The sequence below is a fragment of the Lissotriton helveticus genome, chromosome 9 (assembly GCF_964261635.1).
Source record: "Lissotriton helveticus chromosome 9, aLisHel1.1, whole genome shotgun sequence".
Lineage (NCBI taxonomy): Eukaryota > Metazoa > Chordata > Amphibia > Caudata > Salamandridae > Lissotriton > Lissotriton helveticus.
In genome coordinates, this window is record NC_136070.1 from 909,563,057 (window position 1) to 909,586,597 (window position 23,541).

General features: G+C 45.8%; 1 protein-coding gene across 1 annotated transcript in view; it reads right to left on the reverse strand.

Moving 5' to 3' along the window:
• Positions 1 to 23,541, reverse strand: part of NAPA (NSF attachment protein alpha) — a 179,139-nt gene that overhangs the window by 91,482 nt on the left and 64,116 nt on the right. The window contains exons 4-5 of the mRNA XM_078661084.1: positions 13,580 to 13,626; positions 12,056 to 12,133 (exon numbers count right to left, since the gene is read on the reverse strand). Of these exons, the coding sequence (XP_078517210.1) occupies positions 12,056 to 12,133; positions 13,580 to 13,626 (125 nt within the window). The remainder of the gene's footprint in view (positions 1 to 12,055; positions 12,134 to 13,579; positions 13,627 to 23,541) is intronic.

A 23,541-nucleotide genomic window follows, 5' to 3' on the forward strand; every position in this document is an offset into this window, starting at 1 on the left:
ATTTAATGTGAATGAGCTATGTTGCATGTGTGTGCATTGTCCTAAATAAATGTGTTCTGCAGAAGGCGGATTGTTTATTATTAAGATTGGTTGGACTCTTTCACACAATGTGTATGACAATCCAATTTTTCTTTTTCAGGTAGGGAATGTGACAGTGTCACACTACAATCTGTGGCCGTCAATTTGAAGTATCAGGTGTGAGTGACCTCCTGAGACTCTGTAGATGGTCCCTGGCTAGACTCAAACAGTGGGTACGATAATTTTGCTTTTCTTTTTCAGATACATCATTTGACTGCATCAAACTGCAGATTCTATAATAGTTACTGGACTGTCAGCACTACTACACGAGTATCTATAGTCCTCTGAGGGACATGCTCCTAATAGATGACAGAATTTTAATCTATAACCACTGAATCCACGTGTCAAGCTCAGATCTAATAAGTTGCCTAGGCAACCTCAAAAATTCTAAACCATTTCAAAATAGCAATCACACATGTGGTCTGGCAAAAGATGAACCACAAGCTGGGTGAGCTCCTAAGGAGCGTGGAGTAAGACCAATTACCAGGTGCCTTCATAGGAAGGAAGAAGCAAGACTCCAAGGAAAAAAACTCCCTTCCCATCGATTCAGTCCATAAAACTCTCTAACAATGGGTATAAGGAGAGGGACTAAAGCCAACATTTGTAAAATCATGAACGTTTCGCTCTAGGCTCACCTGGGGCCAGTTAGTGACAAAAAACCACCTCACAGTCGACGGTCTGAGCAGAAGTTGGTCTACTTCTAACAAACTTAACTGAATCCAACAATATCTCATTAAAATGTAAAAAGGTTTGTAACACTGAGCAAACAGGAATTTGGGGGAAAATGTTGATCGTAATCTTTGCAAATATTAGAGGCAATTCCAGGACCTCAGCTGCCATTCTCAAACCCACCTCAGTCCTTAGAAGGAACTGCAAAGAGCTGATTAGGAGTAGCTACATCAGAAGTTTCGAAATCATTAAGCAAACAATGGAACTTCTCTAGAGCCTGAAAAAGAACAAAGTGAATCACCTTTATCTACCATTAGAAGAGTAAGGCTCTTAATCCAGGACAACCGTCGTGGAAATCTTAACAGAAAACCACCCCATATTTTCTTAAAAAGGAGTCGAAGATTGCTCCATAGAATGTGTCGGCATCAACGCACAAAGTGAAGCAGATGGCGGGGCTTTCAATGTCAGACCTTCAGATGAGGCTGACCAACGTCAGGAAGGAGCCTGCTGGCAGAGGTAAAGTCTTGGAGCTAAGATACTATGGGGACGATTAGGATGGCGGACGGATCGCCACCACCATGCAGGCGGTGGCGATCCATTCACCATCCATCACCGTCCGCCAGCAATTTACCCCCGCCAATGGCGGGGGGTACCGCGGCGGACGAAAAGACCGTCCACCGCTTTTCCGCCGCGGTCGCCTTGCGACCGCGGCGGAAAAGGTCTAATATGGTGGCAGTGTATATCAGACACCGCCAGCCATATTAGGATGGGCTTCGGGGTATGCCTTTCCGCGGCTGCAATGCCGCCACGGAAAGGCATACGGTCTTTGCTTTGGGGGCCCGTTGTGGGCCCCCAGGGTGAAGGGGGTGGGGGGTGCACATGGGGGGTACCTCTGGTACCCCCCAGCATTTCAATGTACAACATGACAGGCACCGCGCGGTGCCTGTCATGTTGTGCATTGAAATGTACAACGTGCATTTTTAGCATTGCGGCGGGCGGTGCTGAGAGCACCGCCCGCCACAATGTTAAAAATGCTGGATGCGCCCGCCACTGTGGCGGGCGCATCATAATTGCTATGGCGGGACCGCCGCACACGTGGCGGACGGTCCCGTTTCCACCGGGATGGCGGACCCCTATGTTTGGAGCCTCTAAGTTAATTCTAAAGGTTCTGCTGCTGATCCAGCCACTGATAAAAGTGGAATTTTAAGGAGGACATTTTCTTACTATGCTTCAGTTTCTAGTCCGGAAATGTGCTTCTTACAAGATAGGATGTGCATACAAAATAAAAGGAGAAAAAAAAAAAAGAGTAACCTTTTGCTTCACTGGGAATCTGTGGTGTGCAAACGAAAGAAAACAATTGCCCGTGTTTGCAGAGTTCAGCATGATGTATCATTCTGGGTGACTGCTTTGTTTTTTCTATGGAACGAAGCAGGGGTAGCATTGATATGTTGAGAGGATGTTTAAGAATAGTTTAGCAGTTTGGGAAGTGAAAGAACGTGGCTCTTTTTGAATGAACACCACCCCCAAATTTTTGGACTGAACGCAGACCAGCCCTCAGTGAATGTGCTCCAACTCCTCAAATGTTTATGTGGCATTGCCTAATCCCAGGTTGGTATATTTAACTTACCTATAAGTCCCTAGTACAGGGTACATTATTAAGTTAAAGGTCATTAGTTGACTGCAGCACTTCTTATGCCACCACTACAGTGACCAGGTGAAAACATGGCTCTAGGTCTGTCTAGTAGAGTAGTTTTAAACTGCTTACGAGACATGTTAAAATAAACATGTGCTGAATAAAAACCTTCCTTTTTAATATTTGTAAGTCCCCCATAGAGAAGGCCTTAGTGGCCCACAAGGCAGGGTATTAAATATTAAAGAGAAGGACATGCTTCCTTTATGCTTGACATGTCCCAACAGTGAAAACTTGAAACTGTCGTTTTCCCTGTAGCAAGGCTCGTGGTCCCATTGGCTAACATGGAGGCATGCTAGCACACACAGTAAGTGCCAACTTCCATTTGGAGTGCTGCATGGTATCAAATTAATCATTACAATAAACCTGACCGGATTTAAAGTAACTTGATATAAAAATGACTTTAGAAAGTCACCAGCCTGCATGTGCAAAGTACCCAGCTGACCAGTACCTACTGGACCTGCCCTGGACTCCCTTGGTGTAACCTATGAGACTTAGTCCTAGCCCCTAAGAGGTGCCTCCCAGGTCCTGGACCCTTGGCTGGTGCTAGAGTGTACTCAATTTCTCCCAACAACTGCAACTTGCAAGCTGAAGGGGCTAGAGAACTGTTACTGGGCCCAGATTATGAGGCTCAGACTACAGATATTGCCGGTTGTTTGGTAACCTTGAACGCCTGCACCAAGACTTCAGACAGCTGGAATTTGCCTGTCCATCCACAGTGACCAACACCAGCTTCACGCTGCAGGTTACCTTGCCAACCTCACAGTCGATGAGAAAAGGCTGCTGAAAAGATACTAAGTGTGAAGATAAAATTTTAAGTGGAACCAACCCGGCTCTGCTCCTGACCCAGACTTCATCGCAGTCAGCCTCAAGTTTAGACGTTGCCCCTTACCATTATGTTCTAACCTCACAGACTACCGCTAAGACTGAAAAGCAGTGGGTTATTAAAATCCTGCAAAGATCATACATTTATCATTTTGGTGTCTATTTAAAGATCAAAATATATACTATCTAATTATATTATGTTGTGTTTTTTACTGGTTTTTCTGTTTTAGAACTGGTAAACATGTTACACTTTTTTTCCTTTGAGTTAGGCCTGACTGCTCTGTGCCACAGCTACCCAGGACTTAGTTTTTTTTTTTTTTTTAAACCTTTATTAGTGACAAAATAAAGAGTACACAGCTTCATGCCTACAACCTGCGCCCGCAGGCCGGCAGCTATCTGTGATAGAGTCATGCGTGTATTTACATCTAGCAAGGTAAAGCAACAGTTATTTAACACAGCATGTCGCCTACAAGCCTGTGGGGCCGGCCGCGATGTAAAGTCGATGTAAGCTGTTTAAGGATGCATTATCTAGCAAGTAAGGTAGCAAGGTATATTCAAACAGTATATACCTGAGGTTCCTTTTATCATTTATAACGAACTAAAAAAACCAACATAAACTGTTCCCTCCCATGATTTCCCCACCAAACTCAGTATGTGGCGTGAAGTATCTTGAGATGCAGAGCTGCAGAGCGGTACTGTCCGCGTCGAAAAGTGACCCGCATCGGGGATAATGGCACTCTGCACCCAATTAACCTTTCTGGCTGACATGGGAGGGGAGAGGGGAGTAATCTATGATCCGATCTGTAAGTACAACAGTATATAACGTCCTTTGGATGCTGTGCTACATACAATCAATCTGGTGATGGGGATGAACGGCACTCAAGCCATCAGCTGGGTAGCTGTTGCTGGTATGGTATGTGTTCTAGTCTCCTGCAATATCAAGGACAGTACATTGTCCCGAGAAATCCGCCCCAGGGCCTATCATGCAGACTGACTTAAAGTGGAATGATGCATAGGGGGGGAGGGGGGGGGGGGAGGGATTCTACTAGTCCCCGCTATTTGGGATCCTGGTTCAGGCTCGGGTAAAGTGAGCGGGTTAGCTTAGCTTGTTTCTCTGTTATTTCCCGCCTCTGACGAATCCTCGCCCTGCTCACAAAGAAGATATGTAGTGAGGGGACCCCATAGGTCTTTAGGACGCGACTTTTGTGGTAGAAGTTCGGCATATGTGTGCAGTTGCTCCTGCCAAGTAGACATCGTGTTCAACCATATCTTGAATTTAGGCGCCCGGCCCCGGCCCCATCGACACGCAACATGGCGTTTAGCTAATAGTAGGCCTAGCGCGAACAATTTCCTATGTGCTTTTATCGCTGGATTCGACCTGCCCAATAGGGCAATCTTAGGACAAGGTACAATGTCCACCCCGTTCATGTCAGACAATGCCTTAAATATCTCATCCCAATATGCTGCTACAGCAGAGCACATCCATGCCAGGTGGATGAAGTCTGCACCCTCGCCTCTGCATCTTAAACAGCTGTCATTGTCCCGAAGTCCAAAGCGGAACAGTTTGGCAGGGGTATAGTAGAGTCGGTGTAAAAATTTTAAATGAACCAGTCTGAGACGTGCATTGCCTGTCACCGCGTTGGTATGCGAGCAGCTTTCTTCCCATTGCTCGTCTGACAACGGTGCGTCTAGATCCCTGTCCCAGTCACGTCGCGCTCTTAGTGGCGGAGGCGATGGAGCAGCCTGCGCATGTTTATATAGCATGGAGACTACATGTCTCGGGGTGTCAGCTTGTAGGAGGGCGTGTAGGGGTGCCATAGTATCTGGCTCATCAGGGAAACTGGATGTGACCACCTTGACATTCTGACGAAGCCGAATATAAAGGAACGTATCCATCACTGAGGGGGTGTTATCCCCAAAGAATTGAGCCGATGTGCGAAATTGCCCCTGGAGGTATAGATCGCCCCATGTACAGATCGCATGTTTCGTGAGCATTTTACGGCCAATCTCCTCATAGGAGACACTTAGTCTGGGGTCATGTGCTAGGGGCATACATGGTGAATATAGGAACTTGACCCCCATATTATCAGCTATGCGCTTCCAAGCCTGTACCGTACAGTCTACCGTGGTTGGGTCTCGGTCTATGATACGAGCTGGGGCGTATAAATAACCTGATGGTTGGGCAGCCCTCATATATCCGTCCTCCACCGCCAGGTGAGCCATAAAGGGAGGAGGATGAAGCCAGTACACAACAAAGTGGCCCTGGGCACAGTCATAATATCGTTGAAAGTTTGGAACATCAAAACCACCTTGGTGAAAGGGTAACATGAGTGTCTTCAGACTAATCCTGGCCTGTTTGCCGCCCCAAATGAGCCGTGATAATTGGGAATTGAGGGCTCGGAAGAAGTATGAGCCTGGACTGTACGGTATATTAGTGAAAAGGTATAGGAGCTTGGGGAGAACCACCATCTTAATCAGGGAGATGCGCCCTGCCATTGACAGTGGGAGATGGATCCACTTAGTGATGGTGTCGATCAGTTTATCCAGGGCAGTACCATAATTAGCCCTAATGAGAGCTTCCCGGTCCTTGGTAACTGTGATGCCCAAGTATTTTTACTTCATCTGTCTCCCACATTAGGGGGTAATCCAGGGGGAAACGCAACGTCTTGTCTGTCAAGGGGAATAGAGCAGACTTGGACCAGTTTATCTGTATCCCCGATATTGCTCCGAATCTGGTAATCTCGCGCAACAGAGGGTTAAGGTTATCTTGCGGTTTGTGTACATATAAGGTCATGTCATCAGCATATAATGCGATGAGCAGCTGGCGTTCCGGGTATATTAGAGAGCGGTGATTGTGATGTTGCCGGAGTTTGGCCGCCAGGGGCTCAATGGCGATCGCGAAGAGAACTGGGGAGAGCGGGTACCCCTATGGATCTCAAATGGGGCTGAACGGGAGCCGTTTAACAGGACTGAGGCTTGCGGTTTGCAATATAGCAGTCGGATCCAATCGAGAAAGTTAAAGGGGATCTCCATCCGTTCCAGAAGGGCCAGAAGGTAGTCCCATTCGAGGGAATCGAACGCCTTTGTGGCGTCTAGGAAAACTGCAGCAGCTTCGCACCGAGGATCACTGTCCTGCAGTACAGCCTGAAGGGTGCACAGGTTATGTGACGTCGCCCTATTTGGGACAAATCCCGCTTGGTCAGGCAAGACCAGACGCTCCATCAATAGGTTAAGGAGTGTCGCGAGCACTTTCGCCAATATTTTCACATCGGTATTTAGCAGTGAAAGAGGTCTGTAAGAGTCGCAGTGCTCTGGGGGCTTGTCTGGTTTCAACAGGGATGTTATAAGGGCTTCACGCATAGTGAACGGCAAGGTCCCCTCTTCAAGGGCCGAATAGTAAACTTGCTTCAGTATTGGAGCGAGTAGATGGATATAGGCCTTATAAAAGTCAATTGGCAAGCCATCCGATCCAGGTGACTTGCCCGACTTCATAGACATGATAGCGTCTTTTATTTTGTCCAGCTCGAGTTCATGATGTAAAAATTTCTGCTGGGATGGGCCAATCCACGCAATAGCAGTGTCATCGAGATACAGCTGTAAGTTGATAGGTGTCGATCTTTGGGAGGTGTATAGTGTGGAGTAGTGATTAGTGAGTATGCGGAGTTGTACTGCGAGGTCCCTCTGCGGGGCTTTATGTTCGTCCAGTAAGGTCGCGACATAGTTATTATATCTTGGGAATCTGATAGTGGAAGCAAGTGCCCTACCGGGCCTATCTCGCTCGCCATAGATGCGCGCAGTGTACGGTTTCCCTAGGAACTTACATTCCTTATCCGCCACTTCCGCATACTCATTCAGCTTTTCTCTGAGTAGAGCTTTAGATGTATGCCCCCGCGTGTCGCGAGTCATGCCCCGTTCAAGGTCTCGGAGCTCAGTTTCTAACTTGCGCAATTCACCACGCAGTGATTTGAGGACGCCACCTCCTTTAGCGATACACCACCCTCTCACCGTGACCTTAAAGGCCTCCCATACCGTCGTGAGATTCGACACTGACCCCATGTTACGCTCAAAGAAGTCCTGTATGTCATGTTCAAGTTCTGCCTTGAAGGCCGAATCAGTGAGGTGTGCGGGATTTAGGCGCCAGCTTAAATATGGGGAGGCATCAATGGGTATGCGTAGTGTTAGGAGGACTGGCGAATGATCTGAGAATATCCTGGCAAGGTGTAGGGTGTCAACTAGCCAAGACATGAGGCCAGCCGATAGGAACACGTAATCAATCCGCGCCCATGTGGAATGCACTGCAGAATGGTGTGTACCCTGTTTGAGGGAGGGGTGTAAGTGCCTCCAGGCATCGATGTAGTGGTGTTCCTCAACAATAGTCGATAATGTACGTTGGGCCTTAGTGTAGTGCAACGCCTGGGGGTGAGATCTGTCCAGGCCCGGTTCCAATGCTGTATTGAAGTCTCCACCCAATATGACATGGCCTATGCCCAATGTTTGAATTTTACCCCACATCGTAAGAAGTGCGGATGTGTCGTCTGTATTGGGGCCATAATAGCAGGCGAAGAGGGACTGCATGCGAGTGTAGGTTCCCCCAGACCATGCAGTATCTACCACCTGAATCTACTTCGGTCCCAGCAGGTGTAAAACGCATCCCTCGTCTGACCACGATTGTCACCCCTCTGGCATAGTTTGAATAAGAGGGGAACACCTTGCATGAGGCCCATCTAGACGCAAACAGAGGGGAACTATCTGACCTTAAGTGTGTTTCCTGGAGCATGGCAATTGACACTCCCTGCCTGTCCAGGTAACACAGAATTTGTCTCTTCTTTCGCGGGTTGTTCAGCCCGCGAATATTCCATGAGACCAGCCGAAACTGCTGTGCCGGCTGCGAGCCCGCTACGTCACCCATTCAAACAAATAAAGATTTGTGTAGCATGTAGGTGCATCATCAAAGATCACAGTACAATCAACATCATCGAGACAACAGTTCCACCCCATTATCCCCCATTGGACCAGTCCCGAACATGCGTTACTAACGCTTTAATAGCTTCAGCATGAGATCGGAGTGTCATCCCACCCACACCGGCAACCCCAACTGGCCGGGTATATGGTCCCCACCCAGAACCAAAACGAAACCAAAACCAAAAAGATTACTACATATGCCCTTGCCCTAAGGAGGGAAGGGGAGTTTAGGGGTTCACCCATTGGGGGTCAGAAACTAGGGGCACCAGACCTGCCAACCACCTCCCTACTTACACCCACATTCAACCAGGCTTACCCGGTCGTCTATTGCAGGACGGAGGTGGGTGATCGAGCACTCAGTTATACTATAGACCAGTAAGACTTAAAGCAGAACGAGTACCTCACCAGTACACGTAGGTATCCGTCGTCGCATAATCAGTGACCAGGGACTACTTTGACCCGAAGGCCAGCATAACAGTACATCAGGTTAGTCCTGTTGTGACAACGGTGATTGTGACCTGGAGCGCCGACGTGTTGCATCTTCCCTGTTCTGTTCTTTCCTGCATTGCTTGATGAAGTCCTCCACCTGCTGTGGGTTTTGGAAAAAATGGTGCTTGCCCTGATGAGAAATTTTTAATTTCGCCGGATACAGCATGGCTTATGGGATCTCCTGTGCTTGAAGTTTCTTTTTACCTCCTGCAAATTTGCTTCGGGCCTCTTGGACCGCAGGGGTGAAGTCGGGGAAAAAGGATAGCGTAGTGTTGCCATAGTTCACAGTCCCCAGTTCTCTCGCACACCTCAACACCGCGTCTCGGTCTCTGTAGTTAAGAAAACGCGCAATGATGGGACGTGGTTGGGCTCCGGGAGGAGGGCGAGCGGCCAAAGACCTGTGGGCTCTCTCAACGATGAGGTGTGAGGAGAAGTATTCTTTCCCAAACAGTTCCACTACAAGGTTTTCAACAAACATCTCCACCTTCCCTGTGTTGGTGGACTCCGCAAGGCCTAAAATACGGACGTTATTACGGCGGGATCTCGCTTCCAAATCCTCATTCTTGTCCGCTATTATTTTAAGCAGCCTGTCCATTTGAGTGACTTGTCTGTTGGTAGAGGTAGCTCCGTCTTCCAATTCCGAAATCCTGTCTTCGGCCTCTTTAATGCGAGTGTCATGATGCTCCAGCTTTGCCACAACACTGTCCATGCGTGTATTTATGGTGTCGATTTTGGAGTCTATTGTTGACAGGCTCTGTTTCATACCTAACAAGAGTGTTTTCCAATCTTCCTCCTGAGGGGCCGAGGTGGTAGGGCTGCCCTCCCCCTCCGGCGTCGTTTTTGAAATTTTCTTGGATTCAAATGGGATTTTTGACTGTCTGGCATCGCTGCTGGCCCAACCCCGGAGGGTTCGGGCGGAAGGGGGGGCTGATGCAGGCTGGCGGGAAATCAGGGTGTGGGTTGAAGACCGTCCGGCGTCGCAATCTCCAGTTGAATGGGGGCTCCGGGCTAGTAGAATTCCGCCAAATTTATGAGGAAGTGCCGCCTGCTATCGGTTTATGGCTGAACGGTATGGGTTTTCAAGTCTAGGAGGAGGGCGAGGGCGTGTGTTGAAGTTCCAATGCCGCTTACAGAGCCGAGTAAGTAGGGACCCAGGGCTTCCTGGGGTGACTCCGTGTGTTTCAGGCAGATCCGGTGGTGGATTAGACGAATTGTGAGCAAGGCCACAGTCCAATCTCCCTCATCCTCAGACAGAGGAACGGCGCGATGCCACAGGAGCGGATTAGCAGAGTATGTGGTTATAGGGGACGCAGCGACAGATAGGAGATCTCCAATACTCGCCGTGGAGCAATTCCCAGATAGTCACAAGTAGGCAAAGAAGAAGGCTGTTAGCAGGTGCAGCCTGCACAGAGAGGGCACCTTGTGTCACAGCCGCTCTGTAATTAGGATAGGCTGTCGGGCCTCCGTGTATAGACCCCTCAGCAAACCTACAGCCCCAGGGAGGGGGAGAGCAAGATGCAGTTAACTGGACCGCGTTGTTTGCGAGGCGCACCCCCCTCGCAATTGGTGCGCCGGACTCAGAACGCAGTAAGCGGTTATATTGCGGACCGATGTCCCACGCAATGGCCGCCGGTAGTACAGGCCCTGTACTGAGTCGCGCCACTTCCTCAGCAGATGAAGATGTAGGAACCCGGCAGCCAGATCACAGACAAGAGAAAGCAGCTGGAATGGCGCTACGCTCCGAGGGGGGGGGGGCCTCTCCTAATGATCTGCTGCAGGTGAGTCGGTGGGAAGTGTCCGGCGCAATAATTGACGGAGCGGGCCGCAGCAGTGACGAGGCTCTTCAGGGGGAATGCGCTCGAAGCCCCGAGTGGAGGATGGCTAAGTCCTCGGTGGCATTGCAGGGGAGCAGGCAACCCAGCGTAGGTGTCAGTGGATCCTTAATGCGTCATACGCTGCCAGCAGTTATTACAGATCGGGGAGCCTACGGGGGGGGGGGGGGGGGAGTAGCAGAAGGGAAGGCAGCTTCGCCAGCCGGGTGAGTGTCTGTGGCTTTGTGGATGGCGTTGTGATTGTCAAATGCCCCTGGTAACTGTAAACCGCGGCGCAATCGCCAAAAGTAGAGGGCCTCAGTCAGTGCCTGATGTCCGGCCTGCAAGGGTGTAAACGTGACCAAATATGTCCGCAGCGCCAGGGAGCTACAGTCTACAGGTGTCGCTCACCTCTGGCAGCAGCTAGGGTCGCTCCGACGTCGGCGATGCCCCCCCGGCCTCTCAAGTGTCTCGGGGCCTCCAGGGGGGAAGGCCTCCTCCGGCCGCTCCGTATAGGCCGCGAAGCCTCGGTCTGTCCTGGCGAGATGGGCCGATGTCAGGAAGCTTCCACGCCAAGGCAGCAGCCCGCCCCGGACTCGCCGGCCGTTATCTCCGCAGCCAGCTAGGTTTCCCCGGCAAGAGAGGTATCGCCGGGCGCAGCTCGGTGTCCCGGACACTATGGCGCGATGTTCGGTCAGATATCTCCGGTCAGGATCACTGTAGGATAAGGAAAGGTGCTCGATCTGGCGGGAGCCTCACACCAGTGCGGCCATCTTGGTCTGGCGCCACCTAGCGCCCCTACCCAGGACTTAGTTAAGGTTTGATTTAAAGAACCTCGACAAGACCCCATATGGACTTGTGAAATTATTACTAAGTAGCTGACATCTCACAACCACCCCAGCTAATAATCCACTTTTCTCATAGGTAGAAAAGCTGGTCTCCTTTTGAGAATTTGGTTTTGGAAAAAAGTAATTTAAGGATATTGGGGAGCAGTTTGATCTTCAGGGAGTGATGGGGTTACTGTGCAGCGCCCTATAGTGGTGCAGTGCAGTCATGTGAATATTATGCTAATGTACTATATCTGGATACCTGCTCACCCTGAGAGCCAGTGTTGCGCAGCAATTTGGAGAATATATAATCCATAGTCGTTGAAATGTTTGCAACCTTTGTTGCTAGTATTAAGGAAGGCCAGCCTATGGAGGTTAGTTAAGCTTGGGAATGCCCCCATGGACTACTGCAGGTTTGATCTGATCTAGAAAGCACTATCCTGAAATGACAAAGTTCAAAGACTGCAATTATAGGCACTAGATCGATGCAGGTGTGTTTGAAGAGGAAGCTTCAGGGTCTGGCTGTTTTTTGTACAATTGACAGAGTGGACGAAGGAGGTACAGGCGTTCGGAGGCTATTGTGTGATCCTAGAGGCCACATCCAATCAAAATTGTTAACATTTCTTTCAGATTTCATCTTCTCAGGAGGCAAGCAATTAGACAGATACCCTGCTGCAGTGAGACTAGATTTCAAACATACTCACCTTCTCAATATCCACCAACTCAGTCTCATAGATCTCGGCTATCGAGATGTGGTGCTTGGCTGCAATTGTGAACCGACCCTGTAGGTTGAAGAACAGAAAGTGACTGCGATGCAATTCAGTGGAGCACTACTCATGCAGTTCTCAGTGGAGCACTACTCAATCAGCCGAGGCTAAAAACAATGGATCCAGGCACCAGAGGATTGTGTCCTGGGATAAAGAAGAATCACAAAAGCAAGACCTTAAAAGAAAACCAAAAAGGGAGGAAAAACACACAATGAATGACAGATGGAAAAGTTTTGACAGGTAAAAAAAAACACCATTTGGCATCTCCAAGAAACTTCCTTTGTGCACCAGCTCCTGGGCCCTAAAACAGCAGAACCGGGACCGAAGGATAAAACTTTCAATACCATTTTCTTCAGGCACACGTTGTCCTATACTAAAGCAGGACAACATGGGCCATAAGAGCACCACTACAAACAGTCTTACGCATTGATAGGGCAAAGCTTACACTGGGGGCTAGAGAAAGAAAGAGTTTCCACAATTCCAAGTGAAGGAAAACATTTACACTATAAAGTAAAGGTTTTGAATAAGCACTCCACATTGTCGGAAGACAGATCAGTGGATGCCTGCTTCAGTGCCAGGAAGCTTGTCAAGCTCATCATCTTGATATTGATCAAGAGGCCATGCTCAGTTCCATTGCTGTAGGTTAATGTAAATAACAAGAAGCCTGCAGCCTCTCTGTAGCCGCAGGATTCTCTCAGAAGTTCTGTCAGTGCTGGAACCCTATCCCATTCAACTTGGAAGGAAGAAATGCTCTTCCATTAACATCCAGCTACTGAAACTATAGGCAGGTATGCCAACTACAGCGAGGAGCCAATAGTATGACAGCTAAAAGTGTTGCAGTATGTATTTTGAAGATGATTAAATTCTGCGTCTAATCTACCACAATCGCCACTTATAGTCAAGATCAACAAAGGTCTCCTTGGCATTAAAGTCTGTTGTGGGTCACCAATTTCCCTCACATTTTGTGGGGAAACACATTGCTAGGAGATGCACTCACTGGCAGCCGGAATGACTAATATTCCTGAATATTCCTATTATATTACTGAGTGTGTAAACCAGATGTTCTATACTTTAAAAAAAAAAAACTCCAGCATCCTTTAGGTCATATTTAGAGTGAGTCCAATTATAGTGACGAAGGGACGTCTAATACCAATGAAAACCGTTCAAGGCCTATGCCACTAGTATTACCTACCATTCCTGGCTGTCGTTTTGTCTGTATTGAGAATTATACTGTGAGAATTATTGCACAATTAGCAAAGTGTGTAAATGGACACTTTCCACTAAACCCCACTGTGATTCAGGACACGGTCACTATCCCACCATGCTTCTAAGTCACAGTTAATGAACTTGGTTATAACAGTGAATGTATGTGATAATCTCAGAGCTTGACTAAGAGGTTTTCTACGTCTTTCAATTTACAAATAGAAACAGCAAAAGACTGCTCCACACACATCTACTCACCATGTCTGTGTAGATCTCAATGGCTCGGATTAGGCAGTTGATGGCCTCTGTAAATAAAAGAACAATTATACAAAGTCAAACAAGCACAGGATATCTTGGAAACAACAATTTCAAAAAATGTGGTCTATATTTCAATGAAAGAATCTTTTAAAATAGAATTTTTTATGCACGTGTAGAATGTGAAAAGAATTTAAGGTTCTTGTTCTGAAGTAATACAAGCTGGATGAATTATCTTCAGCACATTAAATAAGCTCATTCTGAAGGGAAGGAGCCCAAAATGCCTCAATTGGGTAAGCACAATACATTCTATGAGAAATGTGTAGAGGCAGAAATAGCTCCAAAGATGTAAAAGCCTATGCAGAGATGTTGCTGATATGTATATCATTGCCCACCGATGGAGTGCAAATGTTCTACTAAGCTTAAAACAAATGTAAACTGCAGCACACTCATCGTTTGTGGACTGACAGGCGAGTATGATACATCAAGACAGAATATCAGAATATTATATATATATATATATATAATATATATATATATATATATATATATATATATATATATATTATATATATTATATATATATATAAATCCAGCATGATTACATTATGGCCCTTTTAGACTATATGCATTTATGCAGGAAGTAATGCCCCCGCTACAAGAACCCCATTGGCCTGAGGGGCGCTGCGATATAGGGGACCAGAGGAGCTCGCTGAATCTTGGGACACTCATACTTTGGGGTGTACTTCACAACATCATAGCTCTTACTTGCTCCAATCCCAGCAAAGCCTACCCACTTTTCTATTGCATTCTGGGACCTGTAGGCGATAACAATTTAGCGCCAAATGGGAGGCATATGCGCATAGACTGTACCTGGAAGGGGTGGAGCAAGCAAAGAACAGCAAGGGGGAGGCGGGTATTTATACCGACATATGAACTCCCTTTTTGTTGCAGAATACCCCAGGCGCTGAAGAAGGTTGTCATTATGCCGAAATGCATTCGTCTGTACGGAGGTGTTCCTTAATAAAAGCTGGCTCCAAACGGTTCCCCTGTTGTGGTCTCGTCTTTCTCTTTGGAGGGAGGTCGTGTTGGATTTAATAACGCGATGTCCAGTGTCGCGTCTACGAGGCCCTCGCAGCATCAAGATGGTCCGGGTCTCACTGGTCTCTGCTCCGGCGGAATATTCGTTGTCTCCAGGTTACTGGATTTACCCTGGGCCCACCCTCGAGCCGTGGATAATGTGGTGCGGTGTAGCAGCCATTCGACTGCTCTCTGGATGGGGCGGATTGTCCGCTTTGCCCCAGCTACAAGAACACCATTGGCCTGAGGGGAGCTGCGATAAAGGGGACCAGAGGAGCTCGCTGAGTCTTGGGACACTCGTACTTTGGGGTGTACTTCGCAACATCATAGCTCGTACTTGCTCCAATCCCCGCAATGCCTACCCACTTTTCTATTGCATCCTGGGACCTGTAGGCGATAACAATTTAGCGCCAAACGGGAGGCATATGCGCATGGACTGTACCTGGAAGTGGTGGAGCAAGCACAGAACAGCAAGGGGGAGGTGGGTATTTATACCGACATATTAACTCCCTTTTTGTTGCAGAATACCCCAGGCGCTAAAGAAGGCTGTCATTATGCCGAAATGCATTTGTCTGTACGGAGGTGTTCCTTAATAAAAGCTGGCTCCAACACACACACATATATATATATATATATATTCACTGAAAAAACCATAGGTTATAGACCATATATAGTTAGGAATTAGCATTTACAAAACCTTGAAAATTCACTGAAAAAACCATAGGTTATAGACCATATATAGTTAGGAATTAGCATTTAAAAAACCTTATTTTATTCACACAAAACCATTGAAATTCCATATATAGTTAGTTGCACTAACTATATATCGCGCACCCGCAATCCACTGCTGATGATGTCACATATTACATCATTCATGACATGGTCAGTGACATCACTGATGACATCACTGATGACAACATCCAGTGATTATGTGTTTCTGTAAAGTTTAAATATGTTTTACATATTGAAGAATGAGTGGATGTATAAGTGTCTGAATGAAGGTTTTAGTAGGTGCGTGATTGACTGTATGAGTGAGTGATTAAATGCGTCTTACTGAATGCACGGGTTAGTGACTAAACTGTCTGAAAGTGTGCATCAGTATGTCTGTTGTTGTGCAAGCTGCTGCATGTGTTGATCAGTAGCTATATAAGTAGCTATATGGGTTATTGATTGGTTGCACAAGTATTTGTATGGGAGACTGAGTGTGTGTATGGCTGGCTGGGAGGTGTGTGACTCTGTGCAGATCAATGTGTACTTGTATCAGTGATTCTATAAGAGAGTAACTATGTGTTAGTATATGTTTCAAAAATGTAAGGTGTTCTGTGTTTAACTGTATAGATGAGAAAATGGAAGTGTGATTGATTCTTTTCAGGACTGACTAGGTGTGTGAGTAACTCCATGGATGAGTGGCAGAGTGTGAGTGTCTGTATAGGTGTATGAGTGCATATGATAGTGTTGTAAAGATGAGTGATTGTATGTATGAATGATTGTATGAGTGAATGTGTGTGTAGACATAGGAATCAGTGAGTGCGTATGTAGTAACTAGTATTGGTGTGTCAATGGTTTCAAAAATGATACTCTCTATTTAACACTGGGTGTAACGGAGGTTATATTACAGTGTGAGGAGATGCATTGTATTATCACATGAATGATATCATCAGTGATGTGATCATTGATGTCAAGTGAGATGTCATCAGTGATGTCATTTGAGATGTCATCAGTGATGTCATCAGTGATGTCACTGACCATGTCATGAATGATGTAATATGTGACATCATCAGCAGTGGATTGCGGGTGCGCGATATATAGTTAGTGCAACTAACTATATATGGAATTTCAATGGTTTTGTGTGAATAAAATAAGGTTTTTTAAATGCTAATTCCTAACTATATATGGTCTATAACCTATGGTTTTTTCAGTGAATTTTCAAGGTTTTGTAAATGCTAATTCCTAACTATATATGGTCTATAACCTATGGTTTTTTCAGTGAATTTCAATGGTTTTTTAATAGCAAATATCATAAGCTGTCGAATGTCAAGTACGTGGTAAGTAAAAACATTTTCGTGTTTATGCACACTGATCTGCTTTGAATGCTGCCCCCCACCCCTCATTTCTATTAGGAGTACTCTCTCTTTGCAGATAGTGAAGGGTAGTTAACGCAGCCCTTTGCCCCCTTTGTAATCCGTCGTGCCTGCTTCTCTCTCCATTTGATTGATTGTTCTCTTTGGTTCATTCTCTATTTACAAACAAGCACAGAGTCAAAATACTCTGTTTAGTCTTTGCAGATAGCGAAAAACCGTGTAAAAAAACAAAAGGAATCGAGCAAAATCAGTAGGCCACTAATGGGATCTCTTTTTGACCTCGCTAAAATAGAAACATTGGGAACAACCTGTTGAAAATAGCAATGCGTATGTACATAAGCGGCGTTCATTTGTGTTCACAGTACCCCTTGTTGATTGTTTGAATCGAGCATTGAATTGTTCGAAGTTGGTTCTCTTAAGGATCTTCTCTGCCTGCAAACGAGGAAGAATAGGAATATTCTCTCTCCCTTTGCAGATAGTGAAGGGTAGGTAACGCAAGCCTTTAACACGTCGTACCTATTTCATTCCTCATTGATTGATTGATTGTCCGAACATTGACTGTTTGGGAATTAGTTCTTTTTGGAGGTATTCCCTGTTTGCAAATAAATGTAGGAAAATCTTTGCAAGTAGTGAAAGGGTACGTAATGCGGACCTTTCTCCCCCGTTGTAATCTGTCATGCCTATCTACTCCCCACTGATTGATGCACCTGTTTCACCCGGACCATTTACTAGACATACGTCATCTGGCCCGACCAGAGAGCACCCCTAGTGAAAAGGACATATGCAATAATAACGAAGTGATCACTGTATCCTGTTAACAGAAACTTTAGCATGAAACAACCTGGAAAGAAAAGAATAGGAAATCGAAAATCAGTAGGCCACTGATGAACATGAACTTTTATTAAACAACGAACAAAGAAACGATAACATAACGTAATGATAAAACCTATTAATGTCCTAGAAACAAGAAAACGTTAGAAATATGCCAGTGGTGAGAGACCAGAAAAACAGTAAGAGAAACCAAATCACCCCTCGCTGTCCCACCGCCTGCCACGCCAAAAAAATCGATAGACTAGGGAAAATGCAAGTCAGTAGAACATCCGCCCCCACTCTGGAAACTTCCAAGGTGGGGCAGGGTTCCGGCTACGCCCAGCCGGGAGCAGCCCATATAAGGCAGGTCCTGCTGCCACGCCTCGGCCAGGAGATCCTAACGTAGGGTGTAGCCGGAGGAGAGGCCGAGACCAGCGGGACCCGGCCAGGGGATTGCCTTTACAACGCTGAACAGTTGCAGGGGGGGGGGGGAATGTCTCCTCGACCCTCCCCTCTCTCTCCCAGTCCGGCCGCGGTGGCCCTTGAGAGTTGCAGGTAGTCCCGCCACATGCTCTTCCGGTCCGGCCACCAACGGTCGGGGGGCCGAGGCCGACGGGATCCGGCTGCAGCCAATAAACCAAGAAACCCGTTCATGGGGCCAGAGCCAGGGGCGTCCGGCCGACATCTACCGGAAGCCCGGCCCGAAGACGGACGGGACACTTCTTCTTTCTTGTATAATTGCTGCAACAACCCTGGGGGGGGGATGTCTTGCACATGCCTCCGACCCCCCCCCCCCCCTCGTCCTCATCGCCTGGTCCGGCCATAACAAATCTCAAGCGAGACGCCGTGGGGTGCACTGGGAGGGAGAGACGGTGCGAACAGGCCTCTCCCGCCTCCCCAGGTGGAGGCTTCCCACCTGCACCCTCAGCGCTCCAGGCGCCCGGAAAAGGGTTCTTCCACTGTGGCCATGCTGCAACGTCTCGCCCGGCAGGGTGGAGCCCGTCCGCTCATTTGACCCCGCGATCGCCAGTAGCTACCGAACTCTCAAAATGGCGGTCGACCTGGCAAGAGCGGGCCCAGCATAAAGAAATGGCCCGGTCACTGGTTGACTCCACCACCGTAGTCCTCCACGACCTTGAAGATTCTAGAGGAGCCGCGGGAGTCTCCGACCCCCGATGGGGAATGACTGCCATGATCCCCCGTGGAGTGACGAAACTGTATCCGCGGGACGTCGGCGCCAGCCTCACTTTGAATTACTAGAATCCTGCAGACCTCACTTCCGGTGAAAGCACAGTGTGACCCGGTAGGAAAAATTGTTGCACCCCCTCCCCTTTTTGACTGATAGTTCAAACCACCGATCCTTTCCTTTGCCCTTTTAACGGAACTTTGGACTGCCTCCCCCTCTTTTACATTTTCTAGAGAAAACAAAACATTAAACACTACAATAACATAGCAGTTGACACCAGAACTGTTTTCAAATTGAAAACCAACAACATCTTCAACAGAATCCTTTTTGTTTCTGCTGTGACCCTGCTACAGCACAGGCATTGTCCCCAGCAGTAATTCTGCAATGCCGGTAAGAATAGCTGTGGTGCCTACTGGACTCACTCACCCCCGCGGCGCCCCACGCCGTTATTTGCTGGGCGGCAACTTGCTAGACATCACTTTCGTGCCATCTAGATTTCAGCGCGTTCTGCTGCCTTGGAACTATTCGCACAACAGACCGCTACTGACAAGAATATTTCATTATTGGTGCTGTCAATTTCAATAAATCTATTGGATAATTCAAAAGAAATTGCCACGGTCTCTTCGTTGTTTAAATGTTTTTACTGTTTTTGTTTTGTTGTATATATTTATATGTTATTAAAGTTTTATATTCCTACTACTTTGTTGGAGTGCTATATATTTTTAATGTGACACATAATTGTAAAAACTTTGATGTACAAAGAGTGATTCCTGGAATCTTCCGCTTCAGGCTCGGTCCCCTCCCCAATCACAATACAGGATAGTTTTCAGATAGTAGGAACACGTGTGGTGTGACGGATCTCATCGGGTGTGGGCCTTGATCTACTATAACTCCTTTGAAGAGGGGTGATTCTTTACAGCTGGGGCCATAAACTACATCTGCAGGGCTAGCTGATAGCCTGGACAATCGGACACAGAGGAAGAGGAGTGTCAGAGGGTGCGGTAGTGAATAGGGCGAAAGGGAGGTGTCGGGCGGGCACAGTGTGATTCTCAGGGAAGAGCAGCGCAGATGGGGGGAGGTTTATTGCCCATGCATAAGACAGAGAGCGGGGGTGACCAGGGCCTGGGGAAGATGCTTGCGAGGGTGAGGAGCCATGCTACGAATCGACAGCGTGCAGAGAGTGGGTCTGGTCAAGACATCTAAAATGGCTGCCGTGCACGACAAAAGTGTGGCATTTCAAAAAAGGCAAGATGGCGCAGACAATGTTTTTCAACACTTCCTCATTTCCTTCGAATCGAACGTTAACAGACGTTGGGGCATATTACCAAAGTTAAGCAATATTTATCGCTAACGATGCTTACCAACGAATTTTTTACCGCTAAGCATCATCAGAAATTATCGAAGATAAACCTTGCTATTATCAAGGTTTATCACAAATGCGATAATAAACGGCCGCAATGCATGAATATCGCTAAAAACTCAGCGATATTCATACATTACCGAGCTAATGCTCTTAGCCATGTTATCCACCTCCCATTGGATAACATGGCTAAGAACTGCTCAGGGCAGGTGTTACTTTTTGGAGATATTCGCGCTTAGCGCGAATATCTCCAAAAGTTGGTAATAGGAGATAGATATCTTGCATGTTGTAATGCAAGTTATTGTGGTATATGGAACTCATACCATAATCTCTCAGGAAAGCAGAAACTGATCCTTTTGGGACCGCCTAAAAAGGCCTAGGGGGTGAGGAGTACTCTACTTTGCCCCCTTTTCACGTTCCGAACTATTTTATTTTACTCTCTTCTGTAATTACACAAAATAGCAGCGATAAGATGCATCGGAGACACACAGTGAGAGAAAGGAGGCCGGAGATGAAGAAGAGATGTCAAATACACATTGGAGATAATATAGTGGCAGAAGGGAAGTAAATATGAGTAAACTTACCATGTAACATAAAAATGTTGCACTCTATACTATAAGTCTCATTTTATACTACAATCACTTCGCTACAACCTCATAAATTAAAAATAAAAATGAATAATGTCTCAAACAATTTTTGATTTCTAAATATAAATTTATTCTTCAGAATTTTCTAAATTTGAAAGAACTAGTAACATGTCCTCATCAGCAATGTCCTCATGAAAAGTCTCCAATAATGATTCTTGTAACTCTATGGTCTCCAAACACTCGATAAATTCGCCATCAAGAGATTGATCAAAAAAATCATTCAAGTCATCTCCTCCTTCTGACAATATTTCATTATTGGTGCTGTCAATTTCAATCAATGTAGTGGAATCATTCAAGTCATCTCCTCGTGACAATATTTCATTATTGGTGCTCTCAATTTCAATCAATGTAGTGGAATCATTCAAGTCATCTCCTCCTTGTGACAATATTTCATTATTGGTGCTGTCCATTTCAATCAATCTAATGGAATCATACAAGTCATCTCCTCCTTGTGACAATATTTCATTATTGCTGCTCTCAATTTCAATCAACGTAGTGGAATCATTCAAGTCATCTCCTTGTGACAATATTTCATTCTTGGTGCTGTCCATTTCAATCAATCTAATGGAATCATACAAGTCATGTCCTCCTTGTGACAATATTTCATTATTGGTGCTCTCAATTTCAATCAATGTAGTGGACAATTCAAAAGAAATTGCCACGTTCTCTTAATTGTGAGCCATTTTATTTTGAAATTGCTTGCTGTAAATTGCAGAAAAAAATAATCACTTTCATTTATCGTTTTTAGTAATACATAATATAAAACTAACTTTATCAAGTATTTAGTATAACAGAAGGACTGCAAATAAATAACAGAAAACATTTTTCAAATTATCTTCAAGTGTACAACATAGTTCCCCTTACAAATTAACAACTCACCTTTTTAAAAGTAGGAAAAGTGTTAGTACTGTGTAAATCAAACACCAGAAATTCACCACCAAAAATTCCTCACAAATGTACCTCAGACAGTAGTATCACAAAATGGCTGTGGTTTCCTCTCATTTGACATATATACATAACCAATTAACTTTCATCACACACAAATACAAAACCAAAGTAACATTTTAATTGGTTCTAAATTTCAACACTTTCAAATGTGTTTTCCCCATGCAATTTTCCATAGGACATTTACATACGTCTACAGCCTGAATGGCTGAACGGAATTACACCAAACTTGGCAAAATGGTACATCAAACCTAAGAGGTCAGGAAGGATCTACTATGCCCCCTTATGGTCATTTTCCCCTTCGCTTTGACCTCCTCTTGTCTCTCAATCCTACCGAGAGACAAGATGGCGGCCGCTACGGACTGTTTGGAATGTTGACAGACGCCGGAGAACCAATCAGCTTCGCAAAGCTCCGTAACGCGAAAAGTACGCGAAGCGGAGCGCTGTTACAGATATATATCTTTTTTTGAACGTTAATTTCTCAAAATCCACTGGAGCACATATATTGAGACCTAGCAAAGGCACATCGGGCTACCAGTCCCTAATATTTTACCAAGTTTCGTGCAAATCCATTCAGCCGTTCGATTATTATTATTATTTTTTTTTTTTGCCCCGCGGGGCCCTTTTAAAACCTCCACATCAAACCTAGGGGGTCAGCGAGGATCTACTATTCCCCCTTATGGTCATTTGCCCCTTCGCTTCGGCCTCCTCTTGTCTCTCGATCCTACCGAGAGACAAGATGGCGGCCGCTACGGACTGTTTGGAATGTTGACAGACGCCGGAGAACCAATCAGCTTCGCTTCACAAAGCTCCGTTGCGCGACAAGTACGCGTCCTGGGCCGCTGCCCGGTCCGCTGTTACAGATATATATCTTTTTTTAAACGTTAATTTCTCAAAATCCACTGGAGCACATATATTGAGACCTACAAAAGGCACATCGGGCTACCAGTCCCTACAATTTTGCCAAGTTTCGTGCAAATCCATTCAGCCGTTCGGGCTAAAAGTGAGGCCAACCGCCCTATGGAAATTAACATGGGAAAAACGCGTTTTGGGACCCCCCTTTTTTCTCGGCCCCCCCTTGACGAACCCCCCCAAAATTTTCAGGGGCTGCTCAGAAACAAAATGTGCCATTTTCCTGAAAATTTCAGCCAATTCCGTCCACAAACGCCAAAGTTATTAGACATAGAATTTTCAAAAAACCCATAGTGAAAAAATCCTAACTATATATACCTACTGGCGACCGCCAGTAGGTAATATATATATATATATTTGTTATCAACAGGAACTCTGTAAAAAATACTATATTAGTTCATTCAAATCCAGCATGATTACATTATGGCACTTTTAGACTATATGCCTTTATGCAGGAAGTAATTTTCTTTTAAAGAATGGCTATGTCAAACGTAGACTGATGCAACAATGACAACATCATGCCCGACATATAACGTCTTTTACATATTTAATTTTATGTTGCCGTTTAGGTCTTGTAGTCGAAACATAAGGGTTTTTTAACAAATAATTTTAAAACCATAATTATGTGTTGTATTTATGCTAATATGTCTATATTTTGCGTATTTGCACATACTGCAATGTTTGCACAGTTTGTTTTACAACAGTGAATAACCGTCCGGTTGGAATTCAAAATTGATAAATTGTTTATCATTAATCGTAATTTGGAAAATTTTCAAATATAAATTTATAGCGCCATATTATATTTATTCAAGAGTTTTTTTACAACAACCGGTTTGGCAACAAATATCTTTCCATTGAGGGATGATAGTGAAAGAAAGATTATATGCATGTTTGTGAAAACTGTATTACTTCTACGTCTATAACCATGAGACTTATTGGGGTGG